Consider the following 20,542-nt stretch of genomic DNA (forward strand, 5'->3'; position numbering starts at 1 on the left):
AAGTTATCGTGTGGTGTGCTATGTCATCTTACGGTGTTAAGGACCCTTATTTTTTTGAGGATGACAACAGTCTTGTGATTATAGTGACGTCGGCTCAGTACGTAGCCATGCTTGAAACCTTTTTTGCAGAACAACAAAAGAGATTTCCACCAATTCTTAACACAGCCTGGTTTCAACAAGACGGAGCACCGTCACATACTGCACGAATATTGATGGCAGCTGTATGCCGATTGTTTGGACAACGTGTCATTTCACGAAATGGTGACATTAGATGGCCTCCCAGATCGTCTGATCTCTCAGCTTGCGATTACTTTTTGTGGGGTCACCTTAAAAGCAAAGTGTTCCACAGTAGACCTGCTACAACGGAAGAACTGAAGGCAAAGATCCGAGAAGCAATTGCAGAAATTCCAGTTGAGATGTTACGTCAAACCACGAACAATTTAACGAAGACTTCGTGAGTGTTTACGTAGAAGAGGAGGTCACATGCAAGATGTCATCTTTAAAAAATAAACTAAATTATATGTATCCTAAAATGGCAACATTTTTATAATTACATGAAATAAAATTAATTTTCTAAAAAAACTTTTTCATTAACGTTATTTAATTTTTTTAATTTCCCGTTTCTTTGAATCACTCTGTATTTGTTGTAATGAGAAAAAGGTATATCACATTATATATCTAAATTAAAGTAATAAAATTACTATCTGCTTTATGTTAAATGGCATGAATAGCTGAAACATACTACAGTAATTCAAATACTTGAATATAAACAGATGATCCTAAGAAATAGTAAAACATAAGATAACAACATTTCATTAACCCCTAGAATAGTTCACATGTTAGCTTCTAGGTTAAACGTGCGATGCAATGCCATATAACAGATACAATCCACAAGGATGTGGTGCATTGTTAGTTGGCAGTTAGCACAAAGGGGTGCATCTGTTTGCATCATCAGATGTCCATGAGTGAGCCTAGTGTTCCCTATTTGTAAACAGTAAATAATAACCTCCTTTTGACATGTATTTCTGCATGAGGAGCTCCATGATGACATGGTGTGCTGAATTGGATGAAGTCTATTATTAATAGTAGCATCCCATTGACTTTGTCGTTCCTTGTGAACTAACCTCTTCAGGAAACAGACAAGATCATTAGAAGCAATGCAGTTGATTGCTTCACTCATTGCCTGAAATCATTAGAAGCCACACTTATTGCCTGGAATTCCTATATGGCTGGATATCCAGCAGAAGCTCACTGTTGTATTAGGTCTAGTCATTTACAAAACAACAGACTGAATCTCTCAAACAACAGAGTGTCTGGAGTACACATCATTAATAGCCTGTAAGGCACTCATGGAATCCAAACAAACAAGTACATGTCAAAATGTTGGGCTAATTATACTTAAGGCCTTAGTAATAGCATGCAGCTCAGCAACGAAGATAGTGATGATGCTGTGAAGGCAAACGTGTATTTTCTGTTACTTATCACAAAAGTAGAACCAACAGAATTAATGTTTTTAGAGCCATCCGTATAAACTGTAAGATCAGGATTCACGTTATTATAATATTATAAAATTTGTTTCACAAAATAACTGGATTTATGTGCTATTGATTGTTTGTTTGTGCTATTGATTTATTGATTGTTGTGCTATGACATGAATGTTATTCAAAAGTTTAAATGTGAATTCTTGAATGATATATTAAATTTTTCATTTAAAATTCTTCTATAAGAACTGTATTATATGTTAAAATTTTTATATTCATCATGATTTTTAAACAAATTATTTTCATTATGTTAGATCTTCTGGCAAGTAAGTTTTACTGGTGTCTTTGACATACTGTCTGGGTTTACCTAAACCTTTAAAGATTTTACGTGATTCATTATGTAAAACTCATTTCATTTAATTTAATAAATCAGTGTCAATGATTATATGAATGTCTGGAATTTACCTCTTTCATCCTTCGATGAAACACCAGCAGTCTTTACAGCTTTTTGTATATGATCTAATTTCCTCTTAGTTATTCTAAAAATTGGTAAAAACCTTTACAACAAACTGGGACTTTAACGATGTTAGAGCAACCTTCATTTTCCAGTACAACTTTTACTCTGTGTGAGAAAGTAATATTGTTGTATTTAGTTAAATTTTCAGACAAACAAGATCTTTTCTGAATTGAGATAATAGTAATCATACTAGTTAAATGTGAATTTTGTTCATCATTTGATCATACAGTATTAAAATTAAATAGTAAAATTTTAAGTTCTTCAGGATTAACATTTCAAAGCAAATAAGGCTTTTACTGTTAGTTTTCCCTACTTTCAGGGAGAATGTAACCGTATTTTCTAAAATAACATCCTGTTACAGTCCTTTTCTGTTTCATCAAATGAAACTATTTTTATACTGTCTGAATCAGAATCATCAATAAACATAAGTATAATAATTTTAAAAAACTCATGAACACTAAACTATAAAAAAATAAGCAGAAATGATAAACTTTGCTATAAAGGTAGCTCACAACACATAAAAAGAACAAAGGCAGGCTGAGTAGTATGTCTGCAGTACATGGTCATAGGTGGTTTATTCCACTGATACATAAACATTCCTATTTTATTTTGCCTACTGCTACCTATAAAACAAACTATAACCGGTGATATTCCTTATATTTCATGCTTACAAAAAAAAAACCTAGAAATTGTATGGCAATAAGCTACTAGGTAGCACTGTAATAACCCACTGAGCTGTTCTACTGGTTAACTCATTGCAAATCAGTTGATTTCAAAGTCAAGAGTTTTGAAGTTCAAATCCTGGTAAAGGCTTTTATATAGATTTGAATAGTAGATCATGGATACCAGTGTACTTTGGTAGTTGGGTTTCAATTAACCACACATCTCGGGTATGGTCGATCTGAGACTGCACAAGACTACAAATGATTTGCATTCATATATATCATCCTCTGAAGTAATGCCTTACTGTGGTTCCAGAGGCTAAACAGAAAAAAGACAGAGGTAGCACGTACTGTCCAATTTAATGTGACATTCTTTGTTTTTTTCCTGTGACCCCTTATATGATAATTATTTCAATTACCCTTTGTTACAGTAAGATTGAAAGATTGACAAACATTTGTTATAATTTTTTTTATCTAGACATTTTTTATTTTTTCTATTGTCTTTCAACATCTATAAATTTTATATCGGTTAGATAATCGACAAGACTTTCAATTTTCGATATCCTTTGTTTTTTTATATTGTTACTTTTTTAAAAAGATGTGTTTAAGCTATCATATGTAAGTCACAATTTCACTCACATCATTGCTTGTTCTAAGTAATTAATGAACCTTTCACTCTGTATCAATTGAAAGTATGAGTATAGCCTATATTTTATAAGCACAGTGTTGTGGGCAACTTTGGATTAATTATTATTTTTCAAATATCTTTATTGGATTCATTTCCTTTATTTGCCAGAGTAATGGCATCTCCAAAATTATGATCTCTGAAAAAAATGCTTAGACTATAAATTATTAAAATTATTACAAAATAAAATTTATAGGAAAAAAGAATTTCTAATCAATAATATTAAAAAATTATATTCAGCGTTAACAATAATAAAAAAATATATAACTTTTTTTTATTGTTGTTATATTGTAGTTTTGGCGTACCCAATAAATATTATTTGTCAACTAGATTAGTTTGTAAAAACAAATTTGAAAAAAAAATAGTGGTAATTAAAATTTATTATTTTCTTTATTTTGTTATAAATTTTTGTTCTTGATAATATTTATTTATATTTTCATTATGTTGCCTTAATGACGTACTTTTTTCTTTTTTTTCTTGTTTAGCCTCCGGTAACTACCGTTTAGATAATTCTTCAGAGGATGAATGTGGATGATATGTATGAGTGTGAATGAAGTGTTAGTCTTGTACATTCTCAGTTCGACCGTACCTGAGATGTGAGGTTAATTGAAACCCAACCACCAAAGAACACCGGTATCCACGGTCTAGTAATCCGTGTAAAAATAGTTGGCTTTACTAGGACTTGAACGCTGGAACTCTCGACTTCCAAATCAGCTGATTTGGGAAGACGCGTTCACCACTAGACCAACCCGGTGGGTTCTAATGACGTACTACTGGATAAGTTTTCACATCATTTGGGTGATTACACTGAAATATAGAAATACTGGAATTGGCACTGCCTATGTCCAACGTGAGACAACGTGAAAACGAACGTGAGACAGATTGATTTAGAGGTGTAGTTTTCATTGTTGCACAGTGCAGCGCATGCGCATTGTACCTAACGTACCGTCCCTTCAGAAAGTGATTCCATAAAACTTTGTATTGTTTACGATTTTAATAATTTTTATTTTTACAGTGAAAGAAACACAACACAATGAAAATAAACTTCAACAAATTACCCAAATTCCCTCAAACAGTTTTTCTTATGTATGAAGAAAATACTAAAATGTAATATATCTTAATAAATATTTTTTAGTAAAAAAAACATTTTTCTATCAAATCAAATTGGGCTTTATATTATTTTTCTTTTACATATAATATGAATGTAAAAAATAACAATCAAACAAGATCAATGAGTGGCAAACAAAAATATCCGTCAATAATTTTTATAAAATTTACTCTTAAATCACTATTTATTGGTTGCTTATTTAGAAGTTAAAATTAAGTGATACAATCTCATAATTCTATTTAATTAATAGAAAAATTTCAATGCTTATGTATATTAAATAAATGTTGAGTTAATCATTGTATCATATAAATGTTTTTATAAAAACTTTCTACAATAACTTGAATTATGAAAGATAACTTGTGATGGGGGAGATCGTCACAAAATTTTGAATGGACTGTAGACAAAGATAGGTATACATCTAAATCAGCTATCTTTGTTGGCACGGATTTCTAACGCTAGTGCCCATTCCAGTATTTCTATATTTCAGAGGGTGATTATGAAACAATACTGCCAATCAAATAGATAAAGCAGAAATTTTTTACCTCATCCTACATTTTGGTCATGTTTCAAAATTTATTTATTTGTAATAATTTGATTGTTTCTAACAGGTATCAGCCATGTTTTAATGAAAAATATTGCTTGGCCATTTTCCATAATAACCTTATTTATTGCTTTTTCCATAATTTTGAATAAGTTTTACAAAATGCTGAAATATGAATCTCATGTGTCATATTCTTTGTCTTTGGTCTTTGCATCTGTGGCTTATCAAAAATAATTTTTATCATGTATCAGAATATTCATGGTTCATTAAACGAGTGTACATCCAAAAATCACTAGATAAAATTGAATGTCTAAAGATTCCAAGAAACAGAAAAGAAATATTGTCTACTCAAGCCAACTTCTTGCTATTGGTTCTATATGAAATATATATTGTTTACAGCAACTGGATTACAGTTATATTTGAAGTTTATTATTAACTAGTGTGTTAAATCTGTTTTTTTTTTTTAAAGTTAAATGTACGAGGGATTTTTCTAAAGTAATGACCGCAGGGAAATTTCTCTCATTAAGGTTGGCAAAACTGAGTCGTTCATGGCCACGCTAATAATGTACACACTGCATTGTTGTCTATAAGTTGTTTTGTAGTATCTTTGATTACGTGTGAGTTATTACGTTATAAAATGAATAGGAAAATCGATGTTGCCGCCGACTGTGAAATACGTGGTCATAGGTTTTTTAAACCATCAAAACGTTAAGCCGGCTGAAATTCATAGGCAGTTGGTTGCTGTGTACAGTGATAATGTAAGGGATGAAAGAAACGTCCGAAAATTGTGTGAAAGGTTTAGAAATAACAGGATTAATGTGCATAATAAAGAATGTTAGGGGAGGCCCTCGATAATAACTGAGGACTTGTTGAAACGCGTCGATGATGAAATCAGAAAAGATCGTCGCTCAACGATTTCCGACATGGCCCTTCTTTTTCCTGATGTTTCAAGAGCTGTTATCGGTCGTATTATTCATGACCATTTAGGGTTCAGAAAGGTTTGTGGACATTGGGTGCCGCACGTCTTAACGGAATGTCACAAAAACTCCGAATGGGATCTGCTTTGGAATTTTTGATGCGCTACACAGAAAAATGTGATGAGTTCCTTAAATCAATTTTTAACGGCAATGCAATATGGATTTCGTATTACACGCCAGACAGAAAACGGCAGCCAAGTTAATAGAGTCATCCTCAATCACCAATCAGACCAACAAAGGTCAAGCCACAGCCATTTGGACGCAAACTGATGGCTTTAGTCTTTTGGGATCGGTTTAGCATACTGCTGAATGATTTCATGCTATGTGGAATAAAAAATTCAGAAGTCTACTGCGAAGCTCTACGTAAGTTACGGCGCATCATTCAAAATCGGTGACGTGGGTGGCTGACCGACGGCGTCGCTCTGCTGCACGATAATGGGACGATTAGACGATCGTTCCCATCGATGGGAACACATCCAATCGATGTATTCCCGCTCTTACCTTCTCTGGCAAAGTAGGCCGGTTAAATGTGAGGACATGAGAGGCTGAAGGTAGGACCTCGCCATTCCTTCTCATGTTCAATCGGCGACACTCTTATTACTCCCTGAGGTGCCAATTCCTCAACAATTTCTTGCTCTGAATTTGTCTATTTAAATTTATTATTGTTACAAAAATCACATTAGGTGTGTATTAAGTTGCTGTCTTGAAAGAAAGAATGATTATCTCAATTAGGAAAAATAAGGTGAGAGAAAGAATGAGGAGAAAGTCTCATTCTTTCTCTCTACTTATTTTTTCTAAGAAGCTATAATAATTATTTTAAAAACCGAAAGGAAATGGAAAAAGAAATGTCATTGTAATAGCAGTCAGGAATGTAAAAAAAAAAATAAAAAACACGATTATCTGATCAGATTAAAAGTTGCATTAGAACACTCTCATATCTCCTGCAAAAACAATGAAGACTAATAAAATTAAAGTCCAGTTTTAGTAAAATAACTACTATACAACTACAACAAAATATTATTTTCACAATGATATTCAACCAGATTTTAATGAACAGAAAAATAATCTGCCAAAAATCTGATATAAACCTTACACAGACCCTGTCAAAAAAATATCTTTTAATTTAAGAATCACAGGAATTAAAACTTTCTTAGAGAAAAATGTATTGTCACTGATATTTAAAATCAGTTAAGAAGGTAAGAAAGCAAAATGAATGTGGTACTAGTCACAGATGAATCATGACTAATCTTGTAACTTCAGTAAAAAATATTGTGGAAGAATTAAGAGTACCGAGATTGTCAAACCATTGTACAAGGCTTTTAATGTTTATTGTACTCATTTTAATTTTGTTTTTGCAGATGTTAAAATAATTTTGTGGAATATATCACTCACATTTCTCTACAGGTACACCAAATGAATGGACACAATGAAATAAATGGATAAGGTGTAATCAAATGGTTATAATAGCACTACTATCAAATTTGCTACAAATTCAATAATTGATCTTGACAATGTAAAGTACCACAGTAGTAAAGATTAAGTACATGTGTAAATGACATACACAAGTGGCTTATAAACACAATACAAGTAATATCTTAAGAGGTAACAATTTCATTTAATTCAATTACACTAGAAAAAAATACAAAATCAATAAAGTATTTAAAAAAAAAAGGCTCAATAATGTTACAATCATGTCTTCACAAACTTAACCCAGTAAAATAGTTTTAGAATCTGTTAGTAAGATACATAAAAAAATGTTACTTTATGATGCTGGGCATCTGATAAATTTTACTAACGAGAATCGCCCAAAAGAAAAAAACTAAACGTATAAGCTCATAAAAAATATAATGGAAGAAATGATGAAATCTTGGTTTCCAAAATAATACTAAAGTTTACGATGTTGCACCCCCTCTACACCGTAAATAGTCAAATTAAAAAAAAACTATTTTACATATTGGCAACATTCTTTTAACAGGTTAGGAAATAGTCTTTACATTCTTTGTTTAGTTCCTGTAAACATTTTCGGGATATGTAGTAGTATGTTTATCAAGTGGGAATTCTCGTATGTCTTAACAATTTCTTGTTTATAAAACAATAATTGTTTTAAATTTTTAAAATCGCTTATGTAATTTACATCCATTGATGTAAAGTTTTAAACAAAAATAAATGAACTACATAATTTAAATTGAGACATTTCATTTATTTTTGCTTCGAATTTAACAGCTCTTGTTAACCAATAACTCGCATTCGCTTTGTTTCAAAGCGGAAACATAAACAAATTATATCAGTTTTATTTTCATTGTTAAGTATAATCATGAATAAAAAATTTCCCTTTGTGGCTAATATTTCAAGCTGAAATTTTTAGAAATATAAGCAGAAATAATATATTCAAGCTGAACTTACTTATTTTTTATTTATTTATTATTATCTTTTTCTACTAACAATATACATTTTTTTACTACTACTAAGATACATTTTATTTAATAACTGCCATTTCAAAATGGACGATGGAACATTCAAACAAAGAGGCTGCTAAAAAAAACCTTTTATGTTTTCTTAATGATTAGTGTTTTTTGATTTCGTTTATGTTCGTAGAAAATCTCATTTCAGCTGATGACAGAGAGAAGAGAATATTAGTCATTCATTTCCTCTTTTCTGTGCTATCATAATTTCATTAATAAGTCTCTTTGTTTATAATCTTCAATGGAATGAAGTATGATGATTAGCTTAGAAGAGAGAAGAAGAAGAATAAATGTGTAAGGTAGAGGGGTAGCATGTTGTGCTCCGACAATGGACTGTGATAGAAATAAACACTTCTCTTTATTTTAATACAGTTATTTTGAGAATGAAATAGTGTTTTAGATGGAAGTTTTATTTATACATTATTATATAGTTTGAGTCAGTTAATTGTTTTGACTTCCATTATGTGCAACGTTCCTCCGAAGTTTTACGAACTTTGTCGCCTTTGTTTATCATGCGACGGTGCGAAGTTGTCTATTTTCGATGATCCTGGATCTCAGCGGAACTATCCATTAAAAATAATGACGTGTCTCTCTATTTTGGTAAGTTATTTATTTTATGAAGTTAATTAGTATGAATGCTTTTTTATCAATATTGCTAGTATTCAATACCTTGGCCTACTTGAATGCATTGTGAGATAAGATATTGTGATAAGACATCCCCTTCAATTCGATATTGTTATTACCTAGGCCAAGGCCACATTTTAACAGTTTTACGTCTAGATTTACGATTATATTGTTTACATTAACAACTTTAGTGACTAAGTGTTTTATCTTCTCGTTATGTGTGGGCAAATGTAGTGCTCTGATGTTGCCATGCTTGGCATTAGGTACGGTTACTTCTTAGGTATGACACATCATTGAAAGGCCATGCAGTATTTGATTTTAATGCAGTATATAATGATTACCCAATCTGTTACTACGATTTTCCCGGGTTTTAAATTATTATTTCTGTTAGTTATCTTGTGTTTTAATTATATTTGTTTTTGCTTTGTTGTTTATATGTATATATTTGTTTTTGCTTTGAGGCTAAAGCAACAAAAATTACCTAATTAAAGTATTTGCATTTGTTTATTACTTTGAATAAAAATTAACTGAAAATTCATTGCATATTTATTGATGCTGCTTTAAATTATTTTTACACGCTAATTAGAAAAGCTTATAACATTTGATTGCACTATGATGCGTTCATTTTTTTTAGCTTTCATATGTTTATTGATAATTTTATTAAATGCCTTGTAATATCCAATTCAAAAGTAATAATATTTAGTTAGTTGCTTATTTTTTTAAACATTTATTTATTTAAAAATTTTTTTGTGATGGATAGTTTTATAATTGCTTGAAATTTCTAAAATAAATATTCAGTTAGTTAAAACATGTATTAAGTTAAAAATCTAGATTGAAGAGTCAGTGCTTCTGAAACTGTAGAATACAATCCCAAGAGAAGCTATTAAAAGAAATGTTTATAATTATGTATTTTAATTTAAGCCAACTCAGTTTCAGTTCCATAAAACCATTTATGTTAACTTAAAAAACTAACTCTGGTGATTGATTTATTTCCCATTAATAACTGTACATAATAATAGTAAACTTAACCTTAACATTTTTTTCAATTAAGTAATTTTGTAGTATCTGAAAAGTGTCAAGCTTATTCAGGAATTGAACCCAGAAACTTTCTGGTAAAACGAAGAGATACTACCACTCCACCTTGATGGTTAGCAGTTGTAGTATTTTCAATTCATTGAAATAAAATCTTTAGTTTAAATATATTTTATGCTATTTATAGAAACCATAAAATTAATTTTTTTTTGACTTATTTCTTATAAGTTAATTTTTTTGATTTGTAAATATTAAATTTAACTTTGCTTTATTTCACTTCATTTTCTGTTCAGTAGACAATTCTGTTTACCTATTTTTATGTTCATTTGCTATTTATCTATTATGAATTATGTGATCTGTAAAACCCACTCTCCTAGATGTAATTTTAAATGCAGATCATCCTTCATATGTTTGAAAGATTTGTATGAGAAGTATGATTTGTATTTTGTGGTCTCTTCAAACTTCAATGTTTCTTTGGGAAACAATATAGCCAGCATAACACAAAGAAATAAATATTGAAGAGGAAGTAGTAGCATAATAAGGGTACTTCATCTGCTGTGTGTAACTAACATTGAGAGCGCATTATTTATTACCATTCAACAAATAGAATACATGAAATTTACTCGTGTAGTTATAAAAGTTTATTTTGAAGATTCCTCTAATTTAATCTGGCCCTGAGTACTCCATCAAGTACATTTATGTAGAAGTAAATCAAGATAATTTTTATATAATGCATCATCAACCTTCCTCTGATAACTCATTCTATCATTCATCCGATAACTTTAATCATACATGCATGTGTCTCAGGTTTTGGCATTTGCAAGAATTTTGTTACATATGTCCAATTTCTAACTGCAGAAGAATTCCATACAGTAAAACAAGCAAATTTATTTATAAAGAATTATGTAATCAGTTGACTTACACAGATCATGTAGTCACGGTTGTATATGCTTTTTAAAAATTTGATTAAAAGCATTAAGTTGTAGGCCACAGATTGAAACTAATATGTTAGTAATTCTGTTGTTGGCAAGTTTGAATTCAATTTCTTTTCGACATTGATGCTCACTATAAGTGTTTTTACACCCATTCCCACTTCAGTCATTTGCTTTTTGTTATTGTGTTAGTAATAATGAACATGATTTTTAAAAATCACTAAAGAATATTCTTGGTGATATTTTTCTGAGATAAAATGTCATCTAAAGAATGTTGATATTTTGGATTTATATAAAAAGTTGAGTTTTCAGAATATGATTAGTTCTGGGTTCAATTCTTGTTAGGCTTTGGAATTTTATATGCTACAAAATTTATCCTGTTATAAATTATGGTTAAGTACAGTACTTGTAATTAATCAAATGGTTTTTTGTTTTAATATGACTGTCAGATCATTGTTTATTGCCGGTATATATAGTTTTCTCACAAAAATTAATTACTTTTAATAATAAATCGTGCTAATTTTGCCAAAAAACCTGTTTTTGACAGATGATGTATTTTTGTGTTAAGACAGCATATTAATCTTGTCCTTCAAGAATAGGCCTTGTTGTGGATTCCATTGCATTTTTCGTAATTTTCTGATCCGTTAAATAAATCTGGAAGTTCTGCAAAAAGGTAATTAAAAGTAAGTACACATTATGATGTGTACTTAATTTTAATTACCTTTTTATTTTCAGTTAAAATTTTGAAAATTTTTATCGATTGTGTTTATTATTCATACATTTTCATGACTCCTAATTTATATAATGTCTTTTTTCTCATACATTATAACCGTTTCTCTCCTATTTATTGATTTAATGTATGGTGATTCCACTTCAATCAAATTTTCTCTTGTCAATACAGCTTCTTTTTTACCTGTGGAGTATCATATGTTCCCATTTCTATGCAGAATTGTACAATATAACTGCTATGTACTGATGTAAATAAAATATTTATTTGTTTTACTATAAAAGTGTAAAATAAACTGCATAATGATTAGGTAAATATATTTAAACCAAATTTATAGTCATGGATAAAATTAAAATTCATTAGTGATGAAATGTTGAAATTGTATCCCCCTTATACTGTCAATAAGATGATTTTATTTACCTGCTAAGAAGTGCAGTGTACTGATCGGACCACTTCTTATTTTAACTATGTAGTTTCATCGTTATAGTTTTTATTAAGAAAAAATATATTAAATTTATTATTTGTTCTAAAAATCAATTATTGATATTTGTATAAAAATAATTTCACGAATCATTATTTTATAAATTAATTGATTAACAAAATTAAAGTTTTACATCATTATTCAAACTGTTCATAAACTGAATGCCACATTTGAGCTTGGCAAGTTATAAATGAGACTGCGTTTTGTATCTTTTCCAGTTAAGGACAACATTTTTAAAACTTATAATAATACACCTGTGGCATACCCTTGCCGATCACCAATGTCATCGTGTTCTCTACTATTAAATACAGAATCGTATTTATTGCTATTTTTTTTATTTATTCACTGTTTATTGTTTATTAATTTTGCATTTACATTAACCAATATATTTACAATATTATATATTATTTAATTTAACCTAATTTACACATATTTCATTACACAAAAACATAATTTTAAGCTGCTTCTAATATTTATGATTAATTATCTTAGGAAGTGTAAGTTAGACTATGTTTTCAATAAGTTTTTTAAAAAAAGATCAATTAAAATAATTTTGAAATTCAACAAGAACATTGCAGTGGATAATGATGTGACGCAGGATATTATATTTTTTATGAATAATACTGCTGGGGGTGGCATGCTTATTTAGGGCATCTGCATAATGTGCATCACAGTTTGAAAAATGTTATTTAACAGAAAGGGTGCCATTATTCTTCAGCTACTCTTAATTTCTTCTTTGGCGTAGTTCTTTATAAAATTAGGTCTTTTAAAAGTAATTCACACATACATACGTATGTATATATATATATGATTTTTATGAAAATGCAAACATTTCGTCAATATATTGACCACTGTGTTACTACCTAGTAGTAGTAAGTGTTACCTATTTAGTTAGTTACTTAGTTTTTACCTTGTAATAGTAGTGGTAGTTTGTCAGTATAGTTTTTTTATTAAGAAAAAATATTTACCAGGTAAATATGAAAATGGAATTTGCCCATAGATGGCCCAAGCTGTTAACCTTCAAACCGCATCAGTGGTGCCATTTTCTTTCTTTGAAAGCTGACGAAGATTTTCAGCTCACAACAATACAAGTTTCATACAACAGCATAGTTTTAATTAGTGTTGAACATATTGAGTTTTTTACCTACAAACTACGATTTGTGGACAGCATTGATTTTCTGTTATCATTTAAAGAAAACTGTTGCAGAATCGCATTGAATGCTTGTCAAAGCTTATGGTGAGCATGCTGTTGGTAAATTACAGTGCTTTAGAGTGGTTTAAAAAATTCAGAAGTGGCAATTTTGACATGAGAAATGAAGAATGTGGAAAACTACTGAAAAAGTTGTAAGACAGCGAATTGCAAGCATTGTTGGATGATGATGATGGCACTCAAACACAACTCACGGATCAATTAAATGTAATGTGAGAAACCGTCTCCATACGTTTAAAAGCCATGGGAAAGATCCAGAAGATGGGAAAATGGGTTCCACATGAACTAAATGAATGATAACAAAAAAACCACTTGCAAAATGGTGCTTGCCAGTTACAAAAGAAAGTCATTTCTCCATCTAATTGTGATAGGTGATGATGAAAAAGTGGATATAATTCAAGATCCCTAAATAAATGTAAAAGATCATGGGTAACTACAGGCAAACCATTGACATCGATTTAAAGGCCAAATCGCTATGGAAAAGAAGACAATGCTCTATGTTTGGTGGGATCAGAAGGGTGTTATCTATTATAAGCTACTAAAACCTGGCAAAACCGTTAATACTGAGCGCTACCGACAACATATGATCGATTTGAATCAAGCTTTGTGTGAAAAACGATCAGAATATAAAAAAAGGCAACACAAGGTGATTTTGCTTCATAATAATGCACCATCATACATAGTAAAATCGGTTAAGGAAACGATTGAGGGAGTTCAGTTGGGAAATACTTTCGCATGCAGCTTACTCAACAAACTTGGCTCCCTCCAACTACTATTTATTTGCATCAATGGGACACATACTTGCTGAGCAGAGTTTCACTTCTTATGAAAATGGCTTGATGACTGGTTTACCTCAAAATGTATAGCTAGCGATAGACAATCTTTTGAATAAAATTTTTTTTTTTCATTATCATACAATAAACGTGTATTTGTGTACAAAAATTTCGGTTTCATATTTACAAATTTGATAAGTAGTAAATGATGCATGCTACATTTCACCCAGAATAGAAAACGTAAGGATTTTCAGTTTTTCAATTCGCTATTTTTCATCAAAAGCGTCACTTCTGAATTTTTTAAACCACTCAAAGCACTGTGATTTAACCTCACCTTAAGTTTCAACAACCATTTGATGTGATTTTGCAGCAGTTTTCTTTAAATGGTAACAGAAAATCATTGCTGTCCACAAATTGTAGTTTAATTGTAGGTACAAAACTCTACATGTTCAACGCTAATTAAAACTATGCTGTTGCATGAAACTTGTATTGTTCTGAGCTGAAAATCTTTGTCAGCTTTCAAAGAAAGGAAATTGCGCCAAAGATGCGGTTTGATGGTAACTACTACATTGACAGCTAGGACTGTTAATGGGCAAATTCCGGTTTCATATTTACACACCTGGTAATGATTAGGAGTAAGTTGATGAAATCTCTCTCTCTCTCTCTCTCTCTCTCTTTGTGTGTGTGTCTGTATGCACACGCGCCCGTGTGTGTATACATCTTTATGCATTTTAATGATGTTATCGTTACCAGCGAATTTTAAGGCCGTGAGTAAGTTAGTAAAATTAAAAGCATTTTTTAAATTCTACAGGTTTCTGAGCAGGATATGCTTCCGTCTTCTATATGTCACCGATGTGTCTACAAACTGGATGTCCTCCATGATTTTAGAGAAGTGTCTCGCAAGTCAGATGCTATCCTTAAGCAGTATTTAAGTACATCTGAAATGTTGTCGGCTGATGCTCATGTATGTATTATTTATTTTTATTGTTAAGTTTTTTGATTGTAACGATTTTTTGAGGGGACTTCATGGTATCTTTAAAAAAAATTACAATATAACAAAAGAATTATGCTAGAAATCTTATAAAATGATGATTTAATAATATGCCTAATTATTTAATTTTATTATTGATTTATTCTAGCTTCATTTTTCTGTTAAGAGAAACTGTAAGGCTACTGATTATTAATTTCAATGCTCTATTTCATCACGAATGTGAAAAATATACAAACTAAAATATTTATTATACTAGTTATCAGTTACTACTATAGTATTTTAATTTAATTTAGAATACTAATAAACACATATTATATACTAAACATTAAAAAAGCTGACAACAGAGTTGATATTCTTTTCTGGCATGGGATTACTGAAGTTGTATTTTGAAAACAGTTTTCGTCAACAGATTCAAGATTCTTTTTTTACAACTGTTTTTGTTTAAACTATTATTTATAAAAAAATAAATTGTATTGTAAAAAAAATAAATGTATTAACTAAATGTAACATTTTTGTTTTTGTGAGAATGTTTTTTACCACCTAAACTAAAAATGAAAAACAAAAAATGTATAAATTCTCCATAACCTTGGAAAATTTGTGCAAAATTTTAACACTTTAAGGCCCCATATATTGATAACTACTGACAAAGTTTGAACAAAAACAGTTAATCTATTGTGAAAATAAAAGTATTGAAACATTCATATATATACCTATGTACATCTATCGGGATTTTTTTTATCTTTATGGACTCTTCAGGTTGTGAGGGAAATCCCAATAGTTGACTTTTTGATTTATTATCTTACTTTCTTATATATAGCCAGGAAACAGTCAACAGAACTACTCAAAGATTTTTTTTTTCATAATTTTATATTAACAAATGGATGATGAACTGTCAAAACTGTTGTTAGCTGCAACTCAAGACACTTGCCATGTACGAACATCTAAACATTGATAGTGTACTGAAGCGCAAGACCAAAGGCCAATATAGACAATTGTTGAGCATAAAATGAAATAAGAGAAATAAACAATGATGTTCACTCACTTTGACAAGTTACTTTTATTTTAAAATTACTTCATTATTGGTATTATTATTACTTTATCATTTTATATATATATATATATATAATCAGTTATTAAATATATGTAATAATAATTGTTTTTTAATATGCAGGGCAATTCAAAATGATGGACTCAATTTAATAAATATATATTTCATGAACTATATGTTGTATATGACTTCTGATCTACATAATAATTGAGAGAGTAAATCCAAAAGTTCCAAATAACATTACTAGAGCGCATGTAATTGTGTAAACAACCATTAGAGTGCTTGTGCCACCACTACTTGTTATTGTGAGTAAGATGGCTACAGTGCAACATAAGATTTTCTTTGTTCTTGAGTATGACAAATCTTGGTCTGCAACTGCAATGCAATGTGCATTTTGTTTCTGATTTAACATTGATCTTCTAACAAGGAAGAGCATGTATTGTTAGTTTCACCAGTTTGAAGAAACAGGGTGTCTCTGTAAAGGCAAGACCACAGTCTGATCATATGTGGCAGAGGAGAACATAAAGCAAATTGAAGAAAGTTTTGTACAAAGCCCAAGAAAGTCAACCCATAGAGAGAGCAGAGAACTTGGAATATCCCAACCAACTAACTCTGGTGTATTTTGAGACATCTTTTACTTTTCAAGCTGTACTGCCTATAACTTTTTACAAGCTCTTCACAGAGGTGACAAACCAAAGTTTGTTGAATTTTTTTATAAGTGCCTGAAAACATGGAGGATGACACATTTCTCTACCAAGTTAATTTGTTTCTTGCCCTATCACAAACAAAAATTTATGGACTATTTTGTGGAACACACGATTACTGGAATATTGTACCAGGACATGCTAGGAAAACTGGCTTTTCCTTCAAATAAATGAAGATTCACAAGACTTCATCTTTCAACAGGATGGGAGTCCACACCATTGACACCTAGATATTCGATTCAATTTGAATGAATCTACCTCAGTGATGGATGAGACACCAGAAATGAAGATCTGACTATTCAGTTCTGACCTCCAAGATCACTTGATCTCACACCTTGTGATTTTTTCTGGTATGTGAAAGATGTAGTTTGTGTACCACCTCTACCAACAAATCTGGCCAATCTGCAGAACTGTATCATAGCTGCAGTGAACTCAGTAAACAATATATGCTTCCTCGTGTATGGGACGAGTTCATCTATCACTTAGATGTGAGCCGTTTATCCAGAGGGGGCACATTGAACATTTATGAATTATATCTGCAAACTTTAGTGTGAGTATTATCAGATGTAATTTACTTCACAGTTGTCATTAGCTCTTAATTTGGAATACAGAGTTATGAAATTGAGTCTTTTATCATTTTGAATTATTCTTTGTATAAAATGAATATATAATTTTTAATTGTTGAGGTGTCCCAAAATACTTCTTGCCATTTTACACAATTAATTATTACTTAAAAAAATATATATATTTTTTAAATTGACAGCAATTGTTGTCAGAGATGATTTGGTGGACTGACTTATCAGTTAAAAGAAGAATTAGTGTAGTTTTTAATACAATACATGCAAAGAATTTTAACAAAAATTATCAGTGAAATAAAAAAAGAACTTTTAATATTAAAAACTTGTTATAGATTGAAAATATTCCACTAAACAATTTTATTAAAATATTTAGTAAACTTTCGATATCATTAACACATGCAATTTTTTTTAGAATTTTGAATTAAAAGAAATTAACAAAATAGATTATAAACTAAGAACAATGTTTACTATTATTACATTATTAAATTATATTGTAGTTTCTTTCAGTTGCTATTATTTGTTGCAAAATGCTGCAAATCCGTAACTAAGGTTATATGTTTGCCCATTCCTGTTGGATCAGTAAGATACCTCTGGGCATTGGTATGATAGTAAATAATAAAAACAGTTACGAGGCCAAGGGCTGTCCAGAAAGTAATTTAGGTTTTGTTTTAAAATAAAAACTGTTAAAAAAAATCTACTACTTACAATTTGAAAATTCACCAAATAAATTGAAATGCTTGTTTTATCTGTAGGTAAGTTTCTGGTTTTTCAGGTACTCATTGATACCTTCCTGGAGCCTTGTGACATCAAAGTAATTAGTTACTACGCAGTTTTTCACGAGAGTGACTAAGTAGTAATCATTCAATGCCAGATTTGGGGTGTATGCAGGATAATAAAAAATTCACATCGAAACTTTCCCAAAAGTTTTTGTGTATGATGAACCATACATCATCATGGGTAAAGAAAATCTCACCAGTCAATATGATGTTGCATTGCTTGTTTTGGATTGCTCTCTGTAGCTTTTTTTAGGGTCTCAAAATACATTTCTGGATTTATTGTAATGCCAAGCAAGCTCCATGAATTTAATAAAAAAAAAAAAAAATCCCTTTCAGCATGTCAGAAGGCAGAGGTAGATTTCGCTGGTGCTAAGTAGGGGATGAAAAAGATTTCCTCCTTAAAGTTAAGAAAAATGTAAAATTTACTCAATATGACAATGATTGCATGTCAAAAAAGTTTCACATGTTTAGGGTATGACAAGCCCTGTATTACAACTCCAGCAACATTTTGGTCATCCCTTGCCATAGGGGTTGATCATATCAAAAATTGTTTTAGGTAATATTTAGAGGACTAACAACCACTTTAAACCAATTCGATAATGTGCCTATTAAGGGAAGTATGATTTTTTGTCTTCAAAACCCCATTTTTTCCATCCCCTGGCTAGTGGTTGGTGATATCAAAAAACTTTACTTAGATAAATTTTCGGCCCTTATCCAAAGAATAGTAGGAACTTTAAATGAATTTGATATTTTACTTAATAAGAAAGTTATAGTGGTGATATTTTGTTTTTTCAAAAAAGCCCCCCCTTTTCCACCCCCACTTGACTGAGATTTTGAGTTATATTTTATGCTTCAATTTGAAAGTGATTGGTGCAAAATTATGGCAGTTATTGTGTCCACAAGAAAGTGAAATGTAGATATAAATGTATTTTTTTTTGTCTTCCGTCATTTGATTGGTTTGATACAGCTCTCCAAGATTCCCTATCTAGTGCTAATTGTTTCATTTTTTCAGTATACCCCCTACATCCTGTATCCCTAACAATTTGTTTTACATATTCCAAATTTTGCCTGCCTGCACAATTTTTCCCTTTTACCTGCTCCTCTAACATTAAAGCGACTATTTCAGGATGCCTAATATGTGGCCTATAAGTCTATCTCTTCTTTTTACTATATTTTTCCAAAAGCTTTTTTCTTTATCAGTTTGCCCCACAACAACTCTTCATTTGCCAATATTATCCACCCATCTGATTAACATTTTCCTATAGCACCTCATTTCAAAAACTTCTAAACTTTTCTTCTCATGTACTCCGATCATCCAATTTTCACTTCCATATAAAGCTATGATCCAAACTTATACTTCCAAAACTGTTTTCCTGACATTTAAATTACATTTCTGACTGAAGGGTCGTTTCACTTGTGCTATTGGGCATTTTTTATCGCACCTGCTTCATCCATCTTTAGTAACTATCCTTCCCAAGTAACAAAATTCTTCTACCTCTGTAATCTTTTCTCTTCCTATTTTTATATTCAGTGGTCCACCTACATTATTTCTATTACATTTCATTACTATTGTTTTGTTCTTGTTTATTTTCATGCGGTAGTTATTGTGTAGGACTTCATCCGTGTCGTTCATTGTTTCTTCTAAATCTTTTTTACTCTCAACTAGAATTACTATATCATCTTTAATCGTAGCATCTTTATCTTTTCACCTTGTACTGTCACCCCAGATCTAAATTGTTCTTTAATATCATTAACTGCTACTTCTATGTAAAGATTAAAAAAAGTAGGATAGGGAACATACTTGTTGTCAGACTCCCTTTTTTATTATGGCTTCTTTCTTTTGTTCTTCAATTTATACTGTTGCTGTTTAGTTCCTGTAAATGTTAGCAGTTGCTCTTCTATCTCTGTATTTGAACCCTAATATTTTTAAAATGCTGACCATTTTATTCCAGTCTACATTATCAAATGCCTTTTGTAGGCCTCTAAATGCCAAGTATGTTGGTTTATTTTTCTTTAATATTCCTTCTACTATTAATCTGAGTGCTAAAATTGCTTCTCTTGTCCCTGTATTTTTCCTGAAACCAAATTGGTCTTCTAACACTTTTTCCATACTCCTCTCAATTCTTCTGTACAGAATTCTAGTTCAGATTTATTATGTATGAGTAGTTAAGCTAATGTTCTGTATTCTTCACATTTATCTGCTCCTGCTTTCTTAGTTATCATGACTAACACT

At 30.6% G+C, this 20,542-nt stretch overlaps 1 protein-coding gene across 1 annotated transcript in view; it reads left to right on the top strand.

The window, feature by feature from the left end:
• Positions 1–8,708: 8,708 nt before the first annotated feature.
• LOC142329982 (uncharacterized) overlaps positions 8,709–20,542 on the top strand; it is a 41,496-nt gene continuing 29,662 nt past the window's right edge. Inside the window, exons 1-2 of the mRNA XM_075374973.1 lie at positions 8,709–9,033; positions 15,024–15,176. Coding sequence (XP_075231088.1) covers positions 8,896–9,033; positions 15,024–15,176 — 291 coding nt within the window. The 5' untranslated portion in view covers positions 8,709–8,895. The remainder of the gene's footprint in view (positions 9,034–15,023; positions 15,177–20,542) is intronic.

This window comes from Lycorma delicatula, chromosome 9 (assembly GCF_047948215.1).
Source record: "Lycorma delicatula isolate Av1 chromosome 9, ASM4794821v1, whole genome shotgun sequence".
In the NCBI taxonomy this organism is placed as follows: domain Eukaryota; kingdom Metazoa; phylum Arthropoda; class Insecta; order Hemiptera; family Fulgoridae; genus Lycorma; species Lycorma delicatula.